General features: G+C 42.4%; 1 protein-coding gene across 3 annotated transcripts; it reads right to left on the bottom strand.

The window, feature by feature from the left end:
- Window positions 1-3,657: 3,657 nt before the first annotated feature.
- On the bottom strand, window positions 3,658-24,993 carry LOC110508625 (receptor-interacting serine/threonine-protein kinase 1). Of its 3 annotated transcripts, XM_021589280.2 has the most exons (11): window positions 24,922-24,985; window positions 24,374-24,568; window positions 23,321-23,477; window positions 22,964-23,101; window positions 20,094-20,337; window positions 15,015-15,164; window positions 12,996-13,072; window positions 12,628-12,703; window positions 6,117-6,821; window positions 5,792-5,944; window positions 3,658-4,562 (listed from the first exon to the last, which is right to left on the bottom strand). In XM_021589280.2, exons 2-11 carry the CDS (start codon window positions 24,529-24,531, stop codon window positions 4,267-4,269), a joined length of 2,154 nt encoding a protein of 717 aa, XP_021444955.2. In that variant the 5' UTR covers window positions 24,532-24,568; window positions 24,922-24,985; the 3' UTR covers window positions 3,658-4,266. The 3 variants fall into 3 exon arrangements, with proteins under 3 accessions (XP_021444955.2, XP_021444956.2, XP_021444953.2); XM_021589281.2 differs by having other exon boundaries at window positions 5,792-5,941; window positions 24,374-24,993; XM_021589278.2 differs by having other exon boundaries at window positions 24,374-24,992.

The following is a 24,993-nucleotide window of genomic DNA, read 5'->3' as shown; positions in this document are numbered from 1 at the left end:
CTGACAAGGAATACATACATTCTGCTGCCCTCTAGTGGAGAGCAGGTGAGCAACGACATCTATGCTGGTCAAGTCACATGTTTGTTGTCCACAGGAAACATGCATCTCTGTTCTGTTCTTGGAAAGCTACTGTACATGGTGTGCTTTTGAACTACTGCTGACCTAAATAATCAAGGTCTCGAATGTTGATGATCGAATGATTGGTTGAATCAGGGTGTGTCGGTGCAGCACAGCCATAGAATTAGAATGAGTTCATTATATTTCTAAATGCGCTGACTGCACACCACGTAGCTGGCCTAGACCAAGGTTCACTATACTAGAAGGATTATCATTTCTTTTTAAATGTTCACCTCCGTTTTTCTTTGGTGCTGATAAAAAATATTAAAATCAACTAAAATAAAATATAGAATAAAAACAAATTTCTGATTGTGAGTGTACTGGATTTTTAGAACGTACTGTGACACATAAAATGAGTCTGAGTTCACAGCAGATGTTTCCAGTCCAAAGGCTTGTTTTACCCAAGTGATTCACTTTTTGAAAGACTGACAGGTGGTGGAAGTAAAGAAGATGACACCGTCAATTCAATTGGAAGTTTACGAGGGTGTCGAGACAGGTTTGGAATGTGTTCTTATGGATGTAAGGACTGACCATCCACAATATCAAAACTATAGTTTTGACCATGTCTGGAGGCTATATAGTGTTTGCTTACATTTACTTTGTTTACAAACATTGGAGTAAAACAAGCCAATGTTCGGAGTGGTAAATTACGACGCAAGCTAGACTTTTATAAAGCTAGCCAGCTTCAGTTAGCTCCACATTCCATCTCAGCCTTCTTCTGTACTACGATGGTGGATATTGCTTGTCTGCCTGCTGCTTAACTCTAGCAGGCTTTAACTGCGTGTGCATGTCACACATGTCTAGTCAAAGGCCGAACTCTTCACTGAGACAATGCTGAAACATTCATCCAATGCGAATCAGCGCCACATTTTTTTGTTGTTGTGTGGAAATCTAAATGAAATAAAAGTTCTTTAGCAGATGCAGCAGGCTATGGTGTGAAATAGGCTTTTAGAAGTGCAGTCTTTATTTGATTTATTATCGTTAATGCCGTCTTTCGTGTGCTTATCCAGGGGTAACAAAAAAAAAAGAGTATAAATTCCATGACTGAAACTTACGTCGAACTCGGATCGATTGTCTAACCTCTCCTTTCATGTAAGAAAGGCATGACCTTCATGCTTTTATGGAAAGGGGATAATTTGATACATTTAGTAAACTGCGAGTTTAACCAATTCCAGTCTCCTTGCTTAGGGGGTCCGGAGTCCTCCCTGGGATCATTTTTATGTAGAAGGAATGAAAAGCTCAGTTCTGGTAACTTTTTAAAAGGACATTTTACTCCAAAATGTACAAAAATAAAATTATGCTGCAACATCTAAAATATAATTTTCACCTTTAGAAACGGGCCAAATAACATATTGGTAAAAATTATTTTAACATAATGGACCATGCACATAGCCTATACATGGTCTATTTTATTAGATGTGCTATTAGCCAATAAGCATAATCACCTGTAGCCTACTGTAACTGACACAGCATAGGGGCTATAAAATTATGTACATATGATGAAGCATGTGGTTTCTCCATCTGCATACCACATTGGACACAAAATCCTGATTGTTATTATAAATCATTATTTATTATTAATATGAATATATACAGTGTATTCGGAAAGTATTCAGACCCCTTCCCCTTTTCCACATTTTGTTACGTTACAGCCTTGTTCTAAACTGTATCGAATACATTTTCTCCTCATTATACCCCATAACGACAAAGCAAAAATAGTTCAAAAAAATATATTTTTGAAAATGTAATCAAAATAAAAAACAGGAAATACCTTAATACCTTAAGTATTCAGACCCTTTGCTATGATACTCGAAATTGAGCTCGGGTGCATCCTGTTTCCAATTATCATCCTTGAGATGTTTCTGCAACTTGATTGGAGTCCACCTGTGGTAAAATCAATTGGAAAGGCACATACCTGTCTATATAAGGTCCCACCGTTGACGGTTCATGTCAGAGCAAAAACCAAGCCATGAGGTCAAAGGAATTGTCCGTACAGCGAGACAAGATTGTGTCGAGGCACAGATCTGGGGAAGGCTACCAAAATATGTCTGCAGCATTGAAGGTCCCCAAGAACACAGTGGCCTCTATCATTCTTAAATTAAAGAAGTTTGGAACCACCAAGACTCTTCCTAGAGCTGGCCGCCCGGCCAAATTGAGAAATCGTGGAAGAAGGGTCTTGGTCAGGGAGGTGAACAAGAACCCAATTGTGGAGATGGGAGAACCTACCAGAAGGACAACCATCCAGCATTCCACCAATCAGGCATTTATGGTAAGGTGGCCAGACGGAAGCCACTCCTCAATTAAAAAGCACACGACAGCCCGCTTGGAATTTGCCAAAAGGCACCTAAAGGTCTTAGACCATGAGAAACAAGATTCTCTAGTCTGATGTAACCAATATTGAACTATTTGGCCTGAATGCCAAGTGTCACGTCTGGAGGAAACTTGGCACCATCCTTACTGTGAAGTATGGTGGTGGCAGCATCATGCTGTGGGGATGTTTTTCAGTGGCAGGGACTGGGAGACTAGTAAGCGTCGTGTGAAAGATGAACGGAGCAAAAGAGATCCTTGATGAAAACCTGCTCCAGAGCGCTCAGGACCTCAGACTGGGGCGAAGGTTCACCTTCCAACAGGACAACGACCCTAAGCACAAAGCCAAGACAATGGCTTCGGGACAAGTCTCTGAATGTCCTTGAGTGGCCGAGCCAGAGCCCGGACTTGAACCCGATCAAACATCTCTGGAGAGACCTGAAAATAGCTGTGCAGGGACGCTACCCATCCAACCTGACAGAGCTTGAGAGGATCTGCAGAGAAGAATGGGAGAAATTCCCCAAATAGAGGTGTGCCAAGCTTGTAGTGTCATACCCGACAAGACTCAAGGCTATAATCGCTGGTGAAGGTGATTCAACAAAATACTCAGTAAAGGGTCTGAATACTAATGTAAATGTTTTTCTTTTTTTGAATTTTTACCCCTTTTTCTCCCCAATTTCATGGTATCCAATTTTTGTAGTAGCTACTATCTTGTCTCATCGCTACAACTCCCGTACGGGCTCGAGGTTGAAAGTCATGCGTCCTCCGATACACAATCCAACCAGCCGCATTGCTTCTTACATATTTGTACCTTGTCAGCTCGGGGGTTTGAACTTGCAACCTTCCGGTTACTAGTCCAACGCTCTAACCACTAGGCTACGTAACAAAATGTTGACAAAGTCAAGGGGTCTGAATACTTTCCGAATGCACTGTATGTCTATGGTTGCGGCTGTTGCAAATGTGAAAATACAATCAAAAGTTTGCAAAGCGAATGGTTTGCTATCCGAGGTTGCTATCATTTTTTATTTTACCTTTATTTATCTGGGCAAGTCAGTTAAGAACAAATTCTTATTTCAAATGACGGCCTAGGAACAGTGACGGCCTAGGAACCTTGTCAGCTCAGGGGTTTGAACTTGCAACCTTCCGGTTACTAGTCCAACGCTCTAACCACTAGGCTACCCTGCCGCCCCATTACAACTAGGCTACCCTGCCGCCCTATTACAACTGTATGTGTAATATGAAGATTTTTTTTTTTTTTTTACACACAAAAACACATAATACAAACATTTAAATCAGTCGGCTTCCTCAAATGGAGGGGATGATGACAAGCTTTGCATGGAGGGTATCTGATTGAATTATTCCTCAACTTTTGGCTCAGAAACTTCATTCAGGATAAAAATGTGTTGCCGATTATCCCGAGGATTTGACCAAGGTTGCCTCGCCAACTCCTCAAACCTGATTTGTAGTATAGGGCTCTGATGTGGCACAACAGTTGAACTAAACTCATGAGGCATTTATAAGTTCATTCTTCAATAATCAAATGGGTATATATTGTTAACTTAAGCCCCAAAATGGATAAAGCAACTGCAGATTTCCCAAAGATTGGAATGGTGTATTTGGGCTGCTACACTCATATCCATATCATATGGCAAGAAATTACAGCCAGACTACCGTACAGTAAGTAAGTAGTTCAAAGTCAATACTAACAACTCAACTGACAATCATTACACGTTAGACTGGTTGGTAGGAATGTAAGGGTGAGGGTGGGGGGCTGGAGTCAATAGTAACCCCTCTGGTATAGGGGTAGGCGCAATTGAATACAGTTGATACAGGCTACCGTACCTACAGAGAACTGTTGGTCCCGCTGGAGTGCAGAAGCCTCTTCAACAGGTCGACTTTAACACAGTTCTCCAGGGCTCTGCAGAGCCGGCCCACGGTGCAGCCCACACAGCCCTCCTTCATCCTCCAGCGCTCCAGCATCTGGTGCACCTTTTCAGGCAGCCCGTCACGTTGGTAGTCATGGTCGATGGTCTCCACCTCCACCTCGCTCAGGCCCAGACGACGGGCGCAGCGCTTCCAGTCCTTCCCGATATTATCTCTCAGGAGATCCAGGTGCTCCTCCGTCACTGCCTGGTCCTCTGAACAGGGAAAGGACCCAACATAACATATTGTATAACGTGAAAGTTAAAGCCCTTTTCTGTGATATTAACAAGGGTTTTTGATAATTTACTGTCAATTAATGATACATACCCATTGACTGTTGAATAATATTATTTATGAATATTATTTATGAATTCCCCATGGTCTTAGTTTAACTATCCAACCAAATTATAACCCCAAATATATACTGAACAAAAATATAAACGGAACATGAAACAATTTCAAAGATTTTACTGAGTTACAGTTCATATGAGGAAATCAATCAATTTAAATAAATTCATTCGGCACTAATCTATGGATTTCACAACTGGGAATACAGGTATGCATCTGTTAGTCACAGATACCTTATAAAAAATGGGCCTCTAATGGGCAACAGGATCTCATCACTGTATTTTTTGCGCATTCAAATTGCCATCGATAAAATGTAATCGTGTTCGTTGTCCGTAGCTTAAGCCTGCCCATACTATAACCCCACCGCCACCATGGGGCACTCTATTCACAATGTTGACATTAGCAAACCACTCGACCACACGACACCATGCACCTGGTCTGCGGTTGTGAGGCCGGTTGGACATACGGTCAAATTCTCTAAAACAACGTTGGAGGCGGCTTATGGTTGAGAAATAAACATTACATTCTCTGGGAATAGTTCTGCTGGACATTCCTGCAGTCAACATGCCAATTGCACACTTCCTCAAAACTTGAGACATCTGTGGCATTGTGTTGTGTGACAAAACTGCACATTTTATTGTGGCCAGCACAAGATGCACCTGTGTAATGATCATGCTGTTTAATCAGCTTCTTGATATGCCACACCTGTCAGGTGGATGGATTATTTTGGCAAAGGAGAAATGCTCACTAACAGGGATGTAAGCAAATTTGTGCACAACATTTGATAGAAATAAGCTTTTTGTGCATATGGAACATTTCTGGGATCTTTTATTTCAGCTCATGAAACATGGGACTCAGACTTTACATGTTGCGTTAATAATGTTGTTCAGTGTAAATTTGTAAACAAACAATGCATAGATTAATGGTTTCATGGTACATTTTGTGGTTCCCTTCCTGAAGCAGATAGCATAGAACCCCTCTATTGTGGCCAAATGCAAAATCTGTGACTAGTAGAAAACATGACATAGACAAATAGGAAGCTGATGTCTATTTTCAGGAAGTAGGCTCTTCTTTGCAGGATGTCGTCTACTCTTACCGTACATCTGCAGGTTTTCTTTGAGCAGAGAGAGTGAGTTGGGCCCGTTGGAGAGAGAGCTGGCTGAGCTGCTGTATGACTCATGACCCCTGATGCTGAGTGTGTTGTTGCTGCCTATCTGGATCCCACTGGCGTTCTGGATAAATAGGCCTGCTGCAACACACACGCACATGTACACACAAATGCAACGTTTGTCATAAATGCCTTCCTGATTGAATTGCTAGATAGCTGTCATGTTGACTGTGGAATCTACATCAGCTGTAGACTAGCTGTAGTAATGGTGATACTGGTATCAAGCACTGTAATCTTTGTGCATCATCCTTACCTGGGTCTTGTGAAAGTCCAACCTTGGCACCTGAGTTCAGGCGCAGCCCTGCAGTGAGGTCTGGGGCAGCTGACTCTGGCACTGGGTAGGCTGGCCAGGACTGGAGGCGGTCATACTGGGCGTAGGGATATTGCTGCTGGGGGGAGTACTTGCCCTGGCTCAGAGATGGGCTGCTGGTGGACTCAGGGATGTGGCTTGACTGCTGGTGTCTTGGTGTGGTGGTACCGGAGGGGGCCGCAGCCTCGTACAGGTCAGAGAGATGGAGGAGAGGGTCCACCTCCACGCTGCTGGGCTGGACGGCCTGGGTTTTGGTCCAAGACTGGACAGAGGACACTGGGGGCTGAGGGGGCCTGAGGTCTGGGAGGCCTCTGGTGGAAGTGAGGTCCTGTGAGGAGAGGCGCTGTGGGGTGGCAGGGAGAGGGTAGGGGCTGAATTCCGGCTGATCCATCCGGCAGTAGCTGCCGAATTTGTGGTACTCGTACTCCTGGGCTAATTTGACCTCCAGGTTTGACCTCGAACTGCTGACCAGTTTGAGCTCCATACCAGAGGGGGTGCTGATGGGACCATGGGCTCGGGCATCTGGCTGGATTAGGGAGGGCTCACAGGGAAGGAAGAGGTTCAGGTCCTCAATGCTGGCCTCCACTGGACCAGCTTCTATACGGACAGCCCCAGCACTGTCTGAGCTCAGCAAGGGAGCTGGCCGGTCTATAGTGAGAAGAGGTAGAGGGTTCATTTTTAAAAGATGAATTCGAAATTGAGCTCCATGTGCATTACCTCTTAACGTCATATAAATGGTTTATTGGTGAGAAAACTAAATACGGGCAAAGATCTCAAGTTCGGGTCTTAGTTAGGGCTGTTCCGGTGACCGCATTACCGCCACAGTGGCGGTCAAGAGTCATGAGTGCAGTCGAATTCCATCCATCTTTTTTTTCTTCACATTTTCAAACAGTTCATTTAAATTTTCCAATGGGGCAATACATTTGGGTGAGGTTTTTTTCTCGCCTGAGTAGCCTTGTTTCACTGCCAAAAATAAAATTAAACCATCTTGTGAAATAACAACACAATGTCAAATACAGATAGCCTAGTCAAATAATTAACATCAATCACATTAACCGTTACTCTCTCACCGGAATTTCACTAACGGTCCGTATGTAGCCAAACGTAGCTGCTGCTCATTCTGTTTGCTCAAAAATTGATAAATTGTTTAAAAAAGTAAGGCCCGCGTCCATAGAGACACATACCAGCTCTACTGGTAGTACTACTACTACCAGCAGTACTACACCTGCACCTGATGATGACACAAGTTGTTCTGCTTCCATGAGCACATCCAATGCTAGCATCAGCAATTCTACATTTGTTGTTAGCCCAGCAAGCATGGACACTGACAGTTGTGAATCTGATGCAGCCGAAGAGCTACTGCCCCCTTACCCAGGAAAGCACCGAACAACAGACAGGGACGTTTAGAAACATTACATGCCAATTTGAAGAATAAGCCACAGGAGTTTTTTGGAGCGAGAATTAAGATGACTTTTGGGTAGTTAGACATGTTTAAAAGCAACAGATACCATTAATAAGAAGGGGCTAGAAAAGTATTATATGGTGAGCTACGGAGTGGCTAGGACAGGCAAGCCCCATACTATTGTGGAGGACTTAATTATTCCTTCTGCCGCGGATATGTCTGGGCCAATGCTGGGGGGAAAGGCCAAAAAAACTATATAGACAATACCTTCAACAAACAAAACTGTTTCACGATGCATCAGTGACATGGAAGGAGATGTTTTGAAACAATTACTGCTTCGCACACAAGCTAGTGAATTCTATGCGTTACAGCTGGGTGAGTCAACAGACGTGGCGGGCCTGGCACAGCTCCTGGTATATGTCCGTTACGTTTATGGGGGGTCAATTAAAAAAGTCCTCTTCTGCAAACCACTGGAAACACAGGACAACAGGAGAGGATATTTTTAAAGTACTGGACAGCTTTGTGACATCAAATGGACTTTGGTGGTCAAGGTGTGTTGGTATCTGTACTGATTCCGCAAAAGCCATAACAGGGAGACATAGTGGAGTGGTATCGCGTGTGCAAGCAGTTCCCCCCCCCCCCCCCCCGACGCCACTTGGGTACACTGCAGCATCCACCGAGAGGCTCTTGCTGCCAAGGGAATGCCTGACAGCTTGAAAGACGTTTTGGACACTACAGTGAAAATGGTTAACTTTGTTAAAGCAAGGTCCCTGAACTCTTGTGTATTTTCTGCACTATGCAACAATATGGGCAGCGACCATGTAACGCTTTTACAACATACAGAAGTGCATTGGTTATCAAGGGGCAAAGTATTGACACGTTTTTAAAAAATTGAGAAACGAGCTTAAAGTTCTCTTTACTGACCATAATTTTAACTTGTCTGACCGCTTGCATGATGACGAGTTTCTCACACGACTGGCCTTTCTGGGTAATGTTTTTTCTCACCTGAATGATCTGAATCTAGGATTACAGGGACTCTCCTCAACTATATTCAATGTGCTGGACAAAATTGAGGCTATGATTAAGAAGTTGGAGCGCTTCTCTGTCTGCATTAACAAGGACAACACACAGGTCTTTCCATCATTGTATGATTTTTTGTGTGCAAATGAACTCAAGTTTACGGACAATGTCAAATGTGATATAGCGAAGCACCTGAGTGAGTTGGGTGCGGAATAACACAGGTACTTTCCCAAAACGGATGACACAAACAACTGGATTCATTATCCTTTTCATGCCCTGCCTCCAGTCCATTTACCGATATTTGTACAAGAGAGACTCATCAAAATTGCAACAAGCGGTTCTGTGAAAATTACATTTTATCAGAAGCCACTGCCAGATATCTGGATTGGCCTGCGCTAAGAGTATCCTGCCTTGGCAAATCGCTAAGACACCGATGCCCTTTGCAACCACGTACCTATGTGAGGGTGGATTCTCACCCCTCACTAGCATGAAAACTAAATACAGTCACAGACTGTGTGTGTCTTAAATCATTTTCCAGACTCTCTCCAATACAACCCACCATAACAGAGTTATGTGCAAGCACACCCTTCTCATTAACCTGTGGTGAGTTATTCACAATTTTCGATGACCAAATGAAGTTTTATATGTAAGGTAGCTAAATCAAAAGCAAAATGATTGATTATTATTATTTGTGCCCTGGTCCTGGTCCTATAAGAGCACTTTGTCACTTCCCACGAGCCGGGTTGTGACAAAAACTCCCTCATTCTTATGTTTAATAAATGTATTGTATAGTGTGTGTGTGGCAGGCTTACAATGATGGCAAAAAACAACATTTGAGAGTGCGCTGACCCTGGTGCTAGAGGGGATACGCAGCTGGAGATTGAATGTTTTAAGGGGTACGGGACCACTGCTCTAAACAATCTGACATCAATGCAAATGTAATCCAAACACTTCATGAGAGCCCATGAGCTCATGTTGAGCAACATTTCTACAGGCTCTGCAATATGCTTGAGAAAAAGGAGTGATGGCCTCTATTAAAAAGAGGAGGATCCCATCAGCTTTCTATAGGCTAGACCTACTATTTATTTCTCTCAACATTGCTAATATTAAGCACATTGCATCTCTTCACAACTGGAGTATAGCCTACCTGGCTGGCTTGAAAATGAACCATGGGAAAAGCGTCTTCCAATCGCTATTTAAGTGCATAGATTACATGCATTTTTTCTGCTGCATGTTTCGAGACAGGTGCATGATAATGGTCCATTCTAAATCAAAACATATTCCATTCTAAATCAAAACAAATTTCACATATATTATTTAGAATATGTAAAGACAAGATTAAAATCAAGAATAGTGTGACAATATAAGTGTGACATCATTCATCACACTTGTGAATGATGCCCAGCTTAAGGCAAGAAATCATAGTCGCACACCTCATGTAGCCTAGCCCATATGCCTATATGTTTTGATGATACTTGCATCAAAACTAAAAAGTGGCCAAATAACTTCTTAAAATTAAGCACATTAATCCACTTTACAACTGGTGTAAAGCCTAACTGGCATACATGCGCACCGTGAGAGTTTCAAGTTTGGGGAAGATAATTTCACCATAAAAATTCACCTTTTATAATTAAAGCATAATCGCATTTGTGCTAATGGAACATTTGCGCTTATAGCCTACTGCCGTGTGCGCATTGCTACACTTATAATATGATGAAATAGCATAATAGTTTATTAATATTTTAAGCTAAACATACAGTTTTTTTGACGCTATTGGTTGTATTAATTTGGGATCTATCGCATCCCACAACTGTCCCAGACTATGTTTGGAATATTTATTACTCACACAGAATAGAATAGGTAAACTTTTGTACTATGGGGGATAGTAAATAGACATAAACTAATGCTTTTGCTGTTCGTTAAGACTTCTCATCTTGGTGGCTGATGAAATGTACTGTAAATGTGGACAGTTCTTCCAAAATCTTCAATATGTGCCTAGGAATTGGATAAGGATCCATGCAGTTGGGTCCCCGATGTGTCTGTCTTTGCTTGTAGCCTGTGAGAAAGACCCGATCACATGACGGAGAGCCAAGTGAGTGAGAGATGCTTCGGCACACAGCCAGGAGAAGGGAATTATAATTATTATATTCAGCCCAAGGGCACAATGGCCACTGGCCGCAAAAGGATGTTTTTAGGGGCTTTTACAGCCACACAAAGGGGATGCAGCCGGGAAATTCAAGGTATTATCAAATAAATGTCAAATTGTGAATGAGAGACTGATGAAGTATGTACAGACTGCACAAAAATCAAAGCAGAGCTCATGCCTTTCATGCAACTTTTTCAAATCATCATTAGTCACATCATGCAGCCTTAGACTGTATGAAAATATATAACCCAACATTTGTATCACAACTAAAGTTACATAAATAACTCTAAATGAAGCAGATAGGAGGACCTGTTTCTTTGTTAACCGCTCACCACAGAATAGTCATGTGTTCACTCCCTCAAATCGTTTGGAGAAAATATCCTTTCTATTTTATTCAGCTTTGTTCAATAATGCCACAGACTTCTAAGCAAATATTGTCTGCTAAATTAACTAGTGTAGCCCACAGCCATATGGCATAGTCAGATCAGGACCTAACATAAGGACAACTCAGTATGCTATTCTGTTCTTCTGAAAGAGACTACATTTTCTTCATATCATGTTTCTTTAGACCTGTCTAAAATAAATAATGGATTTATTGTGACGGTGTAGGCTATATTTCATGGATTTGACTTTTTAAAATGTAGATGTTCCAAAAGGTCTGCATCAGTGGCTTGTAGGCTATGCGTTTTATGTTAATTAACGGTCATTTACTGTTAGACCGGCAGTTATTTGCTTGACAATCACCAGCTGACAAAATGTCACGACCGCCACAGCCCTAGTCTTAGTGTATCCTGTCTCGTAAGATGTAAAAAATAAAATAAATTAAAAAATAATTTTCTGTCATGCCAAATAGTTCAGTGGACTTTTACCAAACCTTTGGATCAGTGGGCTTAGGCTGAGTATATTAAATATTAAACTTGACACAAGTCTACACTATGCTGAGACTGTAGACAGTGTGCGGTGTAGGTGTAAGACATAAGGCTGTGAGTGGTCTAGAGGTATACAGCCAGGGCATCAACTACTCTTCCTGAGGACGAACCACACCAAAGCGGCCACATTACATATAAAACAAAAGATAAAACAGTGAACTATGTTTGTACTAAATGAGCTTAAGAGAAAACAGTACATCATATAACATCCCTACACCACCACATATTCACATCACAAAATATTCAATACCACCATACAACAATATCACTATGTGTGCGTGCGTATGCATGTGTCTGTACCTTTGTGCGTCTCTTCACAGTCCCCTTTGTTCCATAAGGTGTATTTTTACCTGCTTTTTAAATCAGATTCTACTGCTTGCATCAGTTACCTGATGTGGAATAGAGTTCCATGTAGTCATGGCTCTATGAAGTACTGTGTGTCTCCCATAGTCTGTTCTGGACTTGGGGACTGTGAAGAGACTTCTGGTGGCTTGTGGGGTATGTATGCATGGCTGTCTGAACTCTTTGTTAAGTGTTGCAGTTATTTCAATCGCTGTAGTATCTGACGTGTATAGTGTTGAGTCATCTGCATACATATACACACTGGCCTTACTCAAAACCAGTGGCATGTCATTAGTAAAGATTGAAAAAAACAAGGGGCCTAAAAAGCTTCCCTGGGGAATTCCTGATTCTACCTGGATTATGTTTGAGAGGCTTCCATTAAAGATCACCCTCTGTGTTCTGTTAGACAAGTAACTATTTATCCACATTATAGCAGGGGGTGTAAAGCTATAACACTTACGTTTTCCCAGCAGCAGACTATGATTGATAATGTCAAAAGCTGCACTTAAGTCTAACAAGTATAAAGAGGAAGCGAGCAGTCTGGAGTTGTAAGGCGGAAAGCTATAAAGGGTCAGGGCCTTGAAGCCCGCTTCTTGTGGTGCTCAGACCACTCACCTGCTGTAAGGCTCTCAGGAGGCATCGATAAAGATTTCATCTTCTCCACCAGCTCCTCAGGCCCCTCGTACAAGTCCTACATGCCAATGAAACAGATCACAAGACGCATAACATAGTTTAAAATGTGTTATGGACCTTTTATGATAGATGAGGTAATATTGTGGTAATATAATGAGGTAATCACACACTCAGAGGTGATAGTGTTTTCAAGAGTTAACAACAACTTTGTGAATCGCCACAAACAATGCACCCATCAATATCTTTCACTAAGTTACTGTATTTGTTTCGACAATGTTTTGTGAAACACTTGGTTAATTAAATTATGTACTCATGACAATGCTATCACCTTGTTCACGCAATCAACTTACTCTGAGACCAAGTGAGTCCCTTTCTACATCTGGCTCCAACTTCTCCCTGTAGACGGGCAGGAAGAAGTTGTAGCCCTCTTGTCAAGAAAAAGAGAGAAAAAGCAATTAGAGCAGTCATATTACTAACATAGCCACATAAGAGTGTGTATTAGACTCGTGAATACCAAGGGATCACTTGAATTGACTTGAATGACCCTGAACAGGCAGTTAACCCAATGTTCCTAGGCCATCATTGAAAATAAGAATTTGTTCTTAACTGACTTTCCTAGTTAAATTAAGGTAAAACATTTTTAAAAAATTAAATTGATGCTTGTTGAAGTACTCATTTATCCATTAGGTCCAATGTTGATTGTGATGATGACACAGCACATTGGTTAAATATTGCACTTGTTTTGAACTCATGTTGGAATGTACAAGTTGCAAATGCTCTGTAATACATCTTTTAATACCATGTCTGTACACGTGTGTGTATGTACACACACACACACACACACACACGTTCAAAAGTTTGAGGTCACTTAGAAATGTCCTTGTTTTTGAAAGAAGAGCTAATTGTTTGTCCATTAAAATAACATCAAGTTGATCATAAATACAGTGTAAACATTTGTAATGTTGTAAATGAATATTGTAGCTGGAATCAGCAGTGAAGAGGCGACTCCGGATTGCTGGCGTTCTAGGCAGAGTTGCAAAGAACAAGCCATATCTCAGACTGGCCAATAAAAATAAACGATTAAGATGCGCAAAAGAACACAGATACTGGACAGAGGAACATCCAGGAGACACCTCTTCACTGCTGATGTTGAAACTGGTGTTTTGCGGGTACTATTTAATGAAGCTGCCAGTTGAGGACTTGTGAGGAGTCTATTTCTCAAACTAGACACTAAAGTATTTGTCCTCTTGTTCAGTTGTGCACCGGGGCCTCCCACTCCTCTTTCTATTCTGGTTAGAGAAAGTTTGCGCTATTCTATGAAGGGAGTAATACACAGTGTTGTACGAGATCTTCAGTTTCTTTGGAAATGTCTTGCATGGAATAGCCTTCATTTCTCAGAACAAGAATAGGCTGACGAGGTTCAGAAGAAAGTTCTTTGTTACTGGCCATTTTGAGCCTGTAATCGAACCCACAAATGCTGATGCTCCAGATACTCAACTTGTGTAAAGAAGGCCAGTTGTATTGCTTCTTTAATTAGAACAACAGTTTTCAGCTGTGCTAATGTAGCCGATGTGAAATTGCTAGCTAGTTAGAGGTGGTGCGCGCTAGTGGTGTTTCAATCGGTGATGTCACTTGCTCTGAGACCTTGAAGTAGTGGTTCTCCTTGCTCTGCAAGGGCCGCGGCTTTTGTGGAGCGATGGGTAACGATGCTTCGAGGGTGACTGTTGACGTGTGCAGAGCGTCCCTGGTTCACGCCCAGGTCAGTGCGAGGGGACGGACGTAAAGTCTATACTGTTACACTAACATAATTGCAAAAGGGTTTTCTAATGATCAATTAGCCTTTAAAAAGTCTAAACTTGGATTAGCTAACACAACGTGCCTTTGGAACACAGGAGTGATGGTTGCTGATAATGGGCCTCTGTACGCCTATGTAGATATTCCATAAAAAAATCTGCCGTTTCCAGCTACAATAGTCATTTACAAGATTACCAATGTCTACACTGTATTTCTGATCAATTTGATGTTCCTTTAATGGACAATTTTTTAAATTTTCTTTCAAAAACAAGGCCATTTCTAAGTGACCCCAAACTTTTGAACGGTGGTGTACATCCAGTTAGTCACAGGTGTATGGGGACCCCTGAAGGGTCTGGTTCCTCTCAAGGTTTCTTCTTCACCCCCCTAAATAGTTATATCAAGCTCCTGTTGCCCTGAACTTGCTATTTAGGTCTGGGTTTTGTGAATTGTGCCGTGATATTACTTTGTAAAAAGTGCTATACAAATACAATTTGATTGATTACCATTGTGCGTATACTGTAATACATGATTTGAAATTCCTGTACCTCAATCTCACCACACATATGCACACACACCTCTGAATGTTGGCCGTCGTTGTGGATCCTGATGCCAGCAACTCTTCATTAGCTCTATGATCTCTACAGGAGTATCACCAGGGATGAGGTCTTCATTCGGACGATCGCCTTTACGGACACACTGGCAGATATGGTCCTCACTCCGAGCATCTGAAAATACAGTCGTCCAAAATGATTTCAGTGCATCTGTACAGGCATTTGAAAACTGAAAACATTCATACAATTTTTACCATAAAATACAGTGGTCTCCAAAAGTATTGAGCCAGCGACACAGTTTTTGTTGTTTTGGCTCTGTACTCCAGCACTTTGGATTTGAAATGATAAAATGACTATGGCGTGAAAGTGCAAATTGTCAGCTTTAATTTGAGGGTATTTTCATCCATATCAGGTGAAATTACTGCACTTTTTGAACATATTCCCCCATTTTAGGGGTCCAAAATTGGGACAAATTAAGTTGTGTATTAATGTAGTAAAAAGTTAAGTATTTTGTCCCATATTCATAGCACACAATGAAAACATCAAGCTTGTGACTCTACAAATTTGTTGGATGCCCATGTACTGTTAGTTTTGGTTGTTTCATATTATTTTGTGCCCAATAGAAATGTATGGTAAATAATGTATTGTGTAATTACTTATTGTAAATAAGAATATAATGTTTCTAGAGTGAGAAAGTTACCGATGCACAAATATCAACCGCCCCAAAAACATTCTAACCTCCCGTTATTGTAATGGTAGAGGTTAGCATGTCTTGGGGGTATGATATTTGTGTGTCTCCAACTTTCTCACTCATAATTATTCACGGTCCATTCAGGATAATACATTATTTACCATTCATTCCTATTTAGAACAAAATAATCTGAAACACAACCAAAACAAACTGAAAATGCATCCAGCAAAGTTGTAGTCACAAACTTTGTGTAGTCATTGTGTGCTATGAATATGGGACCAAATACTTAACTCTCTACCACTTTAACACACATAAGTGAATTTGTCTCAATACTTTTGGTCCCCTAAAATGGGGGACTATGTACAAGAAGAGCTGTAATTTCTAAACGGTTCGCCCATGAGCGATTAGCCAACATTTCAGTTATTTTTCCATTTTTAAACTAACTGACTGAAGTCGGTTCAATTATTTGAATTCCATTTCATTCAGTTTTTTCCTGTGAGTTCAATGCAGTTTCTCTAGAGATAAATCAGATTAAGTCTGAACTGTGAGATGTAGTAGGGAGATGTAGTTTCCAACAGACCAATATTCTTGTTTGATGCATACAATGTGGTAATTAACTACAATGACCATAATCCATTGCGCATCTACTTGTCCGGTCTGTTTCTTTTACGCCTGCTACAGAAGAGAGAAGAATGCACGATCGTGAGGTGATATAGAGAGCAGCTGTTGCTTCTCAAGGTATCTCTGCTTGAAAACACATGATCTAAGTGATTGATAGTTAGTATTCAGCAGTCACAAAATAATGCCTCAATTTCACAACATAAACCAAACATACACAAATCTAAGGAAAGGAATGGCATTTAGAATATATCAATATATGGACGAGCAATGTCAGAGGAGCATAGACTAACATACTGTTGAATAGTATAAAATGCAGAATATACATATGAGATGAGTAATGCAAGATATGTAAACAATATTAAAGTGACATTATTAAAGTGACTAGTGTTCCATTTATTAAAGTGGGCAATGATTTCAAGTCTGTGTGTATAGGCAGCAGCCTCTCTGTGCTAGTGATGGCTATTTAACAGAACGATGGCCTTGAGATAGAAGCTGTTTTTCAGTTTCTTGGTCCCCGTTTTGATGCACCTGTACTGACCTTGCTTTCTGGATGATAGCGGCGTGTACAGGCAGTGGCTCGAATGGTTGTTGTCCTTGATGATCTTCTTGACATCGGGTGCTGTAGGTGTCCTGGAGGGCAGGTAGTTTTCCCTCCGGTGATGCGTTGCGCAGACCGCACCACCCTCTGGAGAGCCCTGCGGTTGCGGGCGGTGCAGTTGCCGTACCAGGCAGTGATACACAGTAATGGGTGAACAATGAGTACAGGAGGGGGCTGAGCACACACCCTTGTGGGGCCCCAGTGTTGAGGATCAGCAAAGTGGAGGTGCTGTTTCCTACCTTTACCATCTGGAGGTGGCCCGTCAGGAAGTCCAGGACACAATTGTACAGGGTGAGGTTCAGACCCAGGGCCTCAAGCTTAATGACAAGCTTGGAGGGTACTATGGTGTTGAATGCTGAGCTATAGTCAACGAACAGCATTCTTACATAGGTATTCCTCTTGTCCAGATGGGATAGGGCAGTGTGATGGCGATAGCATCGTCTATGGCCCTATTGGGGTGTTAAGAAAATTGAAGCGGGTCTAGGGTGTCAGGTAAGGTGGGGGTGATACGATCCTGGAATAGTCTCTCAAAGCACTTCATGATGACAAAAGTGAGTGCAATGGGGCGATAGTCATTTAGTTCAGTTAACTTTATATTATTGGGTAGGCTAGGGATGGAGTCTGGGCTGGCAGCCTTGCGAGGGTTAACACGTTTAAATGTCTTACTCATGTCGGCCACGAAGAAGGAGAGCCCACAGTCCTTGGTAGCTGGTCGCGTTGGTGGCACTGTGTTATCCTCAAAGCGGTCAAAGAAGGTGTTTAGCTTATCCGGAAGCAAGATGTCGGTGTGACCTGGCTGGTTTTCCTTTTGTAGTCTGTGATTGTCTAGACCCTGCCAACATATGTTTCGTGTCTAAGCCGTTGAATTGCAACTCCACCTTGTCTCTAATACTGAAGTTTTTTCTGTTTGATTACATTGTGGAGGGAATGACTACTCCGTTTGTATTCTGTCATATTCCCAGTCACCTTGCCATGGTTAAATGCGGTGGTTCGCGCTTTCAGTTATCTGCTAATGCAGCCATCTATACATGTTTTCTGGTTAGGGTAGGTTTGAATAGTCACAGTGGGTACAACATCTCCTGACACTTCCTGATAAACTCAGTCACCGTCCCAGTGTATTAGTCAAAATTATTATCGGAAGCTACCCGGAACATATCCCAGTCCGCGTGATCAAAACAATCTTAAAGTGCGGATTCCGATTGATCAGATCAGCGTTGCATAGTCCTTAGCACGGGTACTTCTTGTTTGAGTTTCTGCCTATAGGAAGGGAGGAGCAAAATGGAGTCGTGGTCAGATTTGCCGAAAGGAGGGAGAGGGAGGGCCTTGTATGCATCCCGGAAGTTGGAGTAACAGTGGTTGAGTGTTTTAGCAGCGTGAGTACTGCAGTCGATATGCTGATAGAATTTAGGCAGCCTTTTCCTCAAAATTGCTTTGTTAAAATCCAAAGCTTGCAGCCTCAGGATATACAGTGGGGAGAACCAGTATTTGATACACTGCCGATTTTGCAGGTTTTCCTATTTACAAAGAATGTAGAGGTCTGTAATTTTTATCATAGGTACACTTCAACTGTGAGAGACGGAATCTGAAACAAAAATCCAGAAAATCACATTGTATGATTTCTAAGTAAATCATTTGCATTTTATTGCATGACAAGTATTTGATCACCTACCAACCAGTAAGAATTTCGGCTCTCACAGACCTGTTAGTTTATCTTTAAGAATCCCTCCTGTTCTCCACTCATTACCTGTATTAACTGCACCTGTTTGAACTCATTACCTGTACAAAAGACACCTGTCCACACACTCAATCAAACAGACTCCAACCTCTCCACAATGGCCAAGACCAGACAGCTGTGTAAGGACACCAGGGATAAAATTGTAGACCTGCACAAGGCTGGGATGGACTACAGGACAGTTAATGCAGGCGAATGTGGACATTGAGCCTAGGGGAGAGTTGCGAGTAGTATGTACCAAATCTCCATTGCTCACCCACAGCTCGGTTCAACCTGTGCCTGCACTCTGGATGGTCCGGGCTAAAGTGGTCATCCAGCCTGGAGGAGTGGTGCCAAGGCTGCGCACCAGAGCTCCCCCACAGACCGGTCCATCCGGTGCCTCCTCCACGCACCAGGCCTCCTGTAGGTCTCGCCAGCCTGGTGGGTCCTGTGGCAGCCCCACACAGTCTCTCCGTCTCCTCCCTCCAGGTTCTCTCTCCAGGCCAGAGCCGCCCGTCTGTCCTGAGCTGCCAGAGCCGCCCGTCAGTCAGGAGCCGCCGGAGCCGCCCGTCAGTCAGGAGCCGCCGGAGTCGCCCGTCACTCCGGCGCTGCCGGAGTCGCCCTTCACTACGGCGCTGCCGGAGTCGCCCTTCACTACGGCGCTGCCGGAGTCGCCCTTCACTACGGCGCGGCCGGAGTCTCCCATCTATTCGGGCCCGCTGCAAGGGTCCCCAGTCTGAGGATGGCAGCGAGGGTCGCCGCTCCAAAGGCGCCACTTAAGCGGGCAAAGACTATGGTGGAGTGGGGTCCACGTCACCGAGGACAGACGCCCACCCAGACCCTCCCCTATAGGTTCAGGTTTTGCGGCCGGAGTCCGCACCTTTGGGGGGGGGGGGGGTACTGTCACGTTCTGACCTTAGTTCCTTTTTTATGTCTTTGTGTTAGGTTGGTCAGGGCGTGAGTTGGGGTGGGTAGTCTATGTTATTTTTTCTAGGTTATATTTCTATGTGTTTGGCCTAGTATTTTTTTTAATCAGAGGCAGGTGTCGTTCGTTGTCGCTGAGAATCATACTTAGGTAGCCTGTTTTCCCTATTTTGGTTGTGGGTGTTAAATTTCTGTTTAGTGTTTGTTCACCTGGCAGAACTGTTTCGTTTTCTCTTTGTTGTTATTTTGTGTAGTGTTAAGTTTGTTCAATTAAAAAATGACGAACACTTACCACGCTGAATTTTGGTCCTCCTCTCCTTCCACCAACGAGAAGTGTTACAATATGGATGAAAATACCCTCAAATTAAAGCTGACAGTCTGCACTTTAACCTCATAGTTATTGTATCACTTCAAATCCAAAGTGCTGGAGGGAGAGCCGAAACAACAACAACAATTGTCACTGTCCCAACACTTTTGGAACTCACTGTATATGGCTGAAATCATATACAATTACTATAACCCCAACAGGCCTCTGTAGACTGAGTGAGCAACACTCACTTTCAAAGGGCTCCCTGGCAGTGAGGATGACCCAGATGACAATAGCGAAGCTATAGATGTCAGACTTCTCAGAGGAGCGTGTATGGATGCTGTCAAGGTGCTCAGGAGCCATGTAGCACAGAGTACCAGCTGCCCTGGCCCCCCCTCCTCCAGCCCCCATACGTCCTAGCCGGCTCTGCCTGCGAGACTCCTCCTTAGTCAGTCTGCTCCACGTCTGACAGGTGGCAAGGCCCAGGTCTGCAATCTGGAGCACATTTACAGACATGCATATTCATACATGTACATGCATTACGCACACGCATACATGGATTTCACACACACATCGATACTCATACACATACACTACCATTCAAAAGTTTGGAGTCACCTAGAAATGTCCTTGTTTCTTAAAGAAAAGCGTATTTTTTGTCCATTAAAAGAACATCAAATTTATCAGAAATACAATGTAGACATTCTTAACGTTGTTAATGGATTATCTACATACAGTTGAAGTCGGAAGTTTACTTACACCTTAGCCAAATACAATGGAACTCAGTGTTTCACAATTCCTGACATTTAATCCTAGTAGAAATTCCCTGTCTTAGGTCAGTTAGGATCACTACTTTATTTTAAGAATGTGAAATGTCAGAATATTAGTAGAGAGTATGATTTATTATAGCTTTTACTTCTTCCATCACATTCCCATTGGGTCAGAAGTTTACATACAGTTAATTAGTATTTGGTAGCATTGCCTTTAAATTGTTTCACTTGGGTCAAACGTCTCGGGTAGCCTTCCACAAGCTTCCCACAATAAATTGCGTGAATTTTGGCCCATTCCTCCTGACAGAGCTGGTGTAACTGAGTCAGGAATGTAGGCCTCCTTGCTCGCACATGTTTTTTAATTTCTGCCCACAAATTTTCTATAGGATTGAGGTCAGGGCTTTGTGACGGCCACTCTAATACCTTGACTTTGTTGTCTTTAAGCCATTTTGACACAACTTTGGAAGTATGCTTGGGGTCATTGCCCATTTGGAAGACCCATTTGCGACCAAGGTTCAACTTCTTGACTGATGTCTTGAGATGTTGCTTCACATCATTTTCTTCCCTCATGACGCCATCTATTTGTGAAGTGCACCAGTCCCTCCTGCAGCAAAGCACCCTTACAACATGATGCTGCCACCCCCGTGCTTCACGGTTGGGATGGTGTCCTTCGGGTTGCAAGCCTCCCCCAAACACATATGATGGACATTATGGCCAAACAGTTCTATTTTTGTTTCATCAGACCAGAGGACATTTCTCCAAAAAGTACAATCTTTGTCCCCACGTGAAGTTGCAAACCGTAGTCTGTTTTTTTATGGGGGTTTTGGAGCAGTGGCTTCCTTGCTGAGCGGCCTTTCAGGTTATGTCGATATAGGACTTGTTTTACTGTGGATATAGATACTTTTCTACCGGTTTCCTCTAGCATCTTCACAAGGTCCTTTGATGTTGTTCTGGGATTGATTTGTACTTCTCGCACCAAAGTATGTTCATCTCTAGGAGACAGAACGCGTCTCCTTCCTGAGCAGTATGACGGCTGTGTGGTCCCATGGTGTTTATACTTGCGTAGTATTGTTTGAGGTCTAAAAAATGGTCTTGGCTGATTTCTTATGAATTTCCCATGATGTCAAGCAAAGAGGCACTGAGTTTGAAGGTAGGCCTTGAAATACATCCACAGGTACACCTCCAATTGACTCAAATGATATCAATTAGCCTATCTGAAGCTTCTAAAGCCATGACATAAATTTCTGGAATTTTCCAAGTTATTTAAAGGCACAGTAAACTTAGTGTATGTAAACTTCTGACCCACTGGAAATGTGATACAGTGAATTATAAGTAAAATAATCTACCTGTAAACAATTGTTGGAAAAATGACTTGTGTTGTGTACAAAGTAGATGTCCTAACCGTTGTGTTAGCTAATCCAAGTTCATAATTTTAAAAGGCTAATGATAGTTAGAAAACCCTTTTGCAATTATGTTAGCACAGCTGAAAATTGTTGTTCTGATTAAAGAAGCAATAAAACGGGCCTTCTTTAGACTAGTTGAGTATCTGGAGCATCAGCATTTGTGGGTTCGATTACAGGGTTAGGGTTAGGATCAAAATGTCCAGAAACAAATAACTTTCTTCTGAAACTTGTCAGTCTATTCTTGTTCTGAGAAACAAAGGCTATTCCATGCAAGAAATGGCCAAGAAAATGAAGAACTAGTACGACGCTGTGTACTACTCCCTTCACAGAACAGCGCAAACTAAAAAGGGGAGTGGGAGGCCCCGGTGCACAACTGAGCAAGAGGACAAGTACGTTAGAGTGTCTAGTTTGTGAAACAGACACCTCACAAGTCCTCAATTGGCAGCTTATCTTCAAGAGTGAATGGAAGGAAAATCACATAAATGCAATCCTGATTTCTTGCTCAAAGCGGGCAGCGGTTCTTGTGCAAAGTATATGGTTATTGTAGGTGAGAGTAGTTTCTGAATGTAGCAATGTTAAGTGTCTCTGTCCCTCTCCCTCTCTTTTTTAACCAGCATCCATGTTGTTGTCATTCTGCTAAGGATACGTTTTCAGCGTATTACGTCTCCAGTCAATAACCGGTGCAGTGTGTGTATGTTTATTCTGTGTTCCCACTTAATTAGCAAATTAGCAAGACTGTTTATCGATGTGATAGGGAAAGACCTTTAGAGTTTAATTCGGGAGATAGTAACTCTTTAAAGAACCGCTCTCGTGGTGCCCCAGATCCTAATGAGTTAGTTACATGATTAATTTAAATCAGGTAACAATTAAACATAGTTAATTAGATAACAGTCTTCAAATTAATGCTAAAGTCTAGTCACGACATATATTATACAGTGTGTGCTGTACCTTAATATGAAAATCGTTGTCCACCAGTATGTTTTCTGGTTTGAGATCCTTGTGTATGACACAGTTCTTCATCAGGTACACCATCCCCTCCAGAATCTCCAATATGATTCTGCCCTTGATAGATATCGGCACAGAAACCTGGAGAAAAGACAGGAATATATAAAAGTTGTTATCCCAAAGAGAAAACAGCTCGTTGATATTACACAGACCAAAGTGTGATGCAGAGACCTCCCACCTCTGCAGCGAGGAAGGAGGCTACCCTGTGAGTTCAGGAACTAACCTATAGTGACACTGTAGACTAAGTTAGATATTGTTGTTAATGTAGTTGACATTGTTTTTGTTGTGATCTCCTCTCACCTGGTCCAGCATGGCCAGCAGGTTGCCTTTAGGGAGGAGCTCCATGACCAGAGAGTAGTCCCCATCCTCCAGGATCACCCCCAGCAGCCTGACCACCCGCTCATGGTTCAGTCTGGTCATCAGGCTGCCCTCTTCTAGCAGGGACTGCTTATTGCCCCTGGGGAAGACAGGGAGGAAGGCTTGGTCAAGACTACCAGTTTGAAAAATGTGTTAATTTGGAGATGTATTACTATGTAATAACTAAGCCAACTGTAGGCTACTTGAGCACTATACACACTACAGACACCCATTTTCTCTGTTTTTATCATCATTTGTGTCACAGGAATAGAGAAGTGTAGCTTACCCATTGGACTGGTTCTTTTTCTGTGTGAACTCATAAAATATTATCTAAAACAGTGGTTACCAAACTGTGGGTCACGCCCGTTCATTTTTAAAGGAACTCAGTCCGACTTTAAACTTACTCTTGAAAGTTGTAATAGTAGAATGCACAGGGTGCAATTTCGAAATTGGGTAGGGCATCATCAGTTCCTCTTGTCATGTTAGTCATTACATACCTTAAGAGAGCTATTTATAACTATCCCAACACAAATACACATTAGACATGGCAAAATGTATAGATTTGAAAGACAATTAGCTGTAAAACTGCAACATTTTCTTTGCACCACATAACAAAATGTGTAGAATTGCAGGAAATAAGCTTGAAACCTGCACAATTCTCTCCACCAACAAGAGGTGTGTGAACAGTTTGTGTCATGAACAATGCTGGGCGCATAGACATAGACGTGGCGCGCGGGATGTTCCCAAATGCAGGAAGGGGAATCCCTGATCTAAAAGTTATGTTAAACCATGCAAGTAAGCAGCATATCATTCAAACATATATATATTTATCTAACTAAAAATAAAATATTATGAAACAAACTTTACTTCATGGATCACATAGAAAAATATAAAGTTGCTTCTTGAAATTAGAAAACAATATGAAACTTTTGGAGCGTGACAGTCACAACACTGGTCATGGACACTGGGGAATCCCCACCATGGCCCTCTACTCACTCATTGCGCGGTGGCCCGGTGTAGACGCTCTTCAGAACCACCTGACCGAGGGTTTTGTGATAGCACAGGTACACGGTACCGAAGCCGCCGTAGTCCAGAGGCTCCTTTTTGATAAGGTCAGAGGATTTCATGTAGATAGAGTCCTGCACTGCAGCCATGGTGGCTGTCTACCTGGTCCGACCTCGGTATGTCCCTCTAGCATTGAGATTAGACCAGCGCATACATTGTAAATAATAAAGCGCAATATCTCATTATGTAAAAGTATCAATAGTTGATTTCAGAACGAAATGAGCAGTAGGCTAATGAGATTAAGCGGCGTTGGATCGAAATACAGAACTGAATCTGGAAGTGAAACGTTACGTTAGTCAGAAGTCCACGACTGTAACGTTAACTTCAACACATTTAACGACAATGTTGTCAATTTCTAAAGTACACAAAATGAAGCCCGCATACCGTTTAACATTCGATGTAAATAGGTTATGCCTATGTAGGCACTATGATTTTTTTTAAAGTTGGACAAAACTGTAAATTATAGAGAAATATCCTACTTTCACACTCCACGGATAGTTCCGGGATTTGTCAAACTCGCTTTTTCTTCTTCGACGGGGTTTAAGGGCGGT

This window comes from Oncorhynchus mykiss, chromosome 28 (genome assembly GCF_013265735.2).
Source record: "Oncorhynchus mykiss isolate Arlee chromosome 28, USDA_OmykA_1.1, whole genome shotgun sequence".
Lineage (NCBI taxonomy): Eukaryota > Metazoa > Chordata > Actinopteri > Salmoniformes > Salmonidae > Oncorhynchus > Oncorhynchus mykiss.
This window is presented reverse-complemented; position numbering and strand designations above follow the sequence as displayed.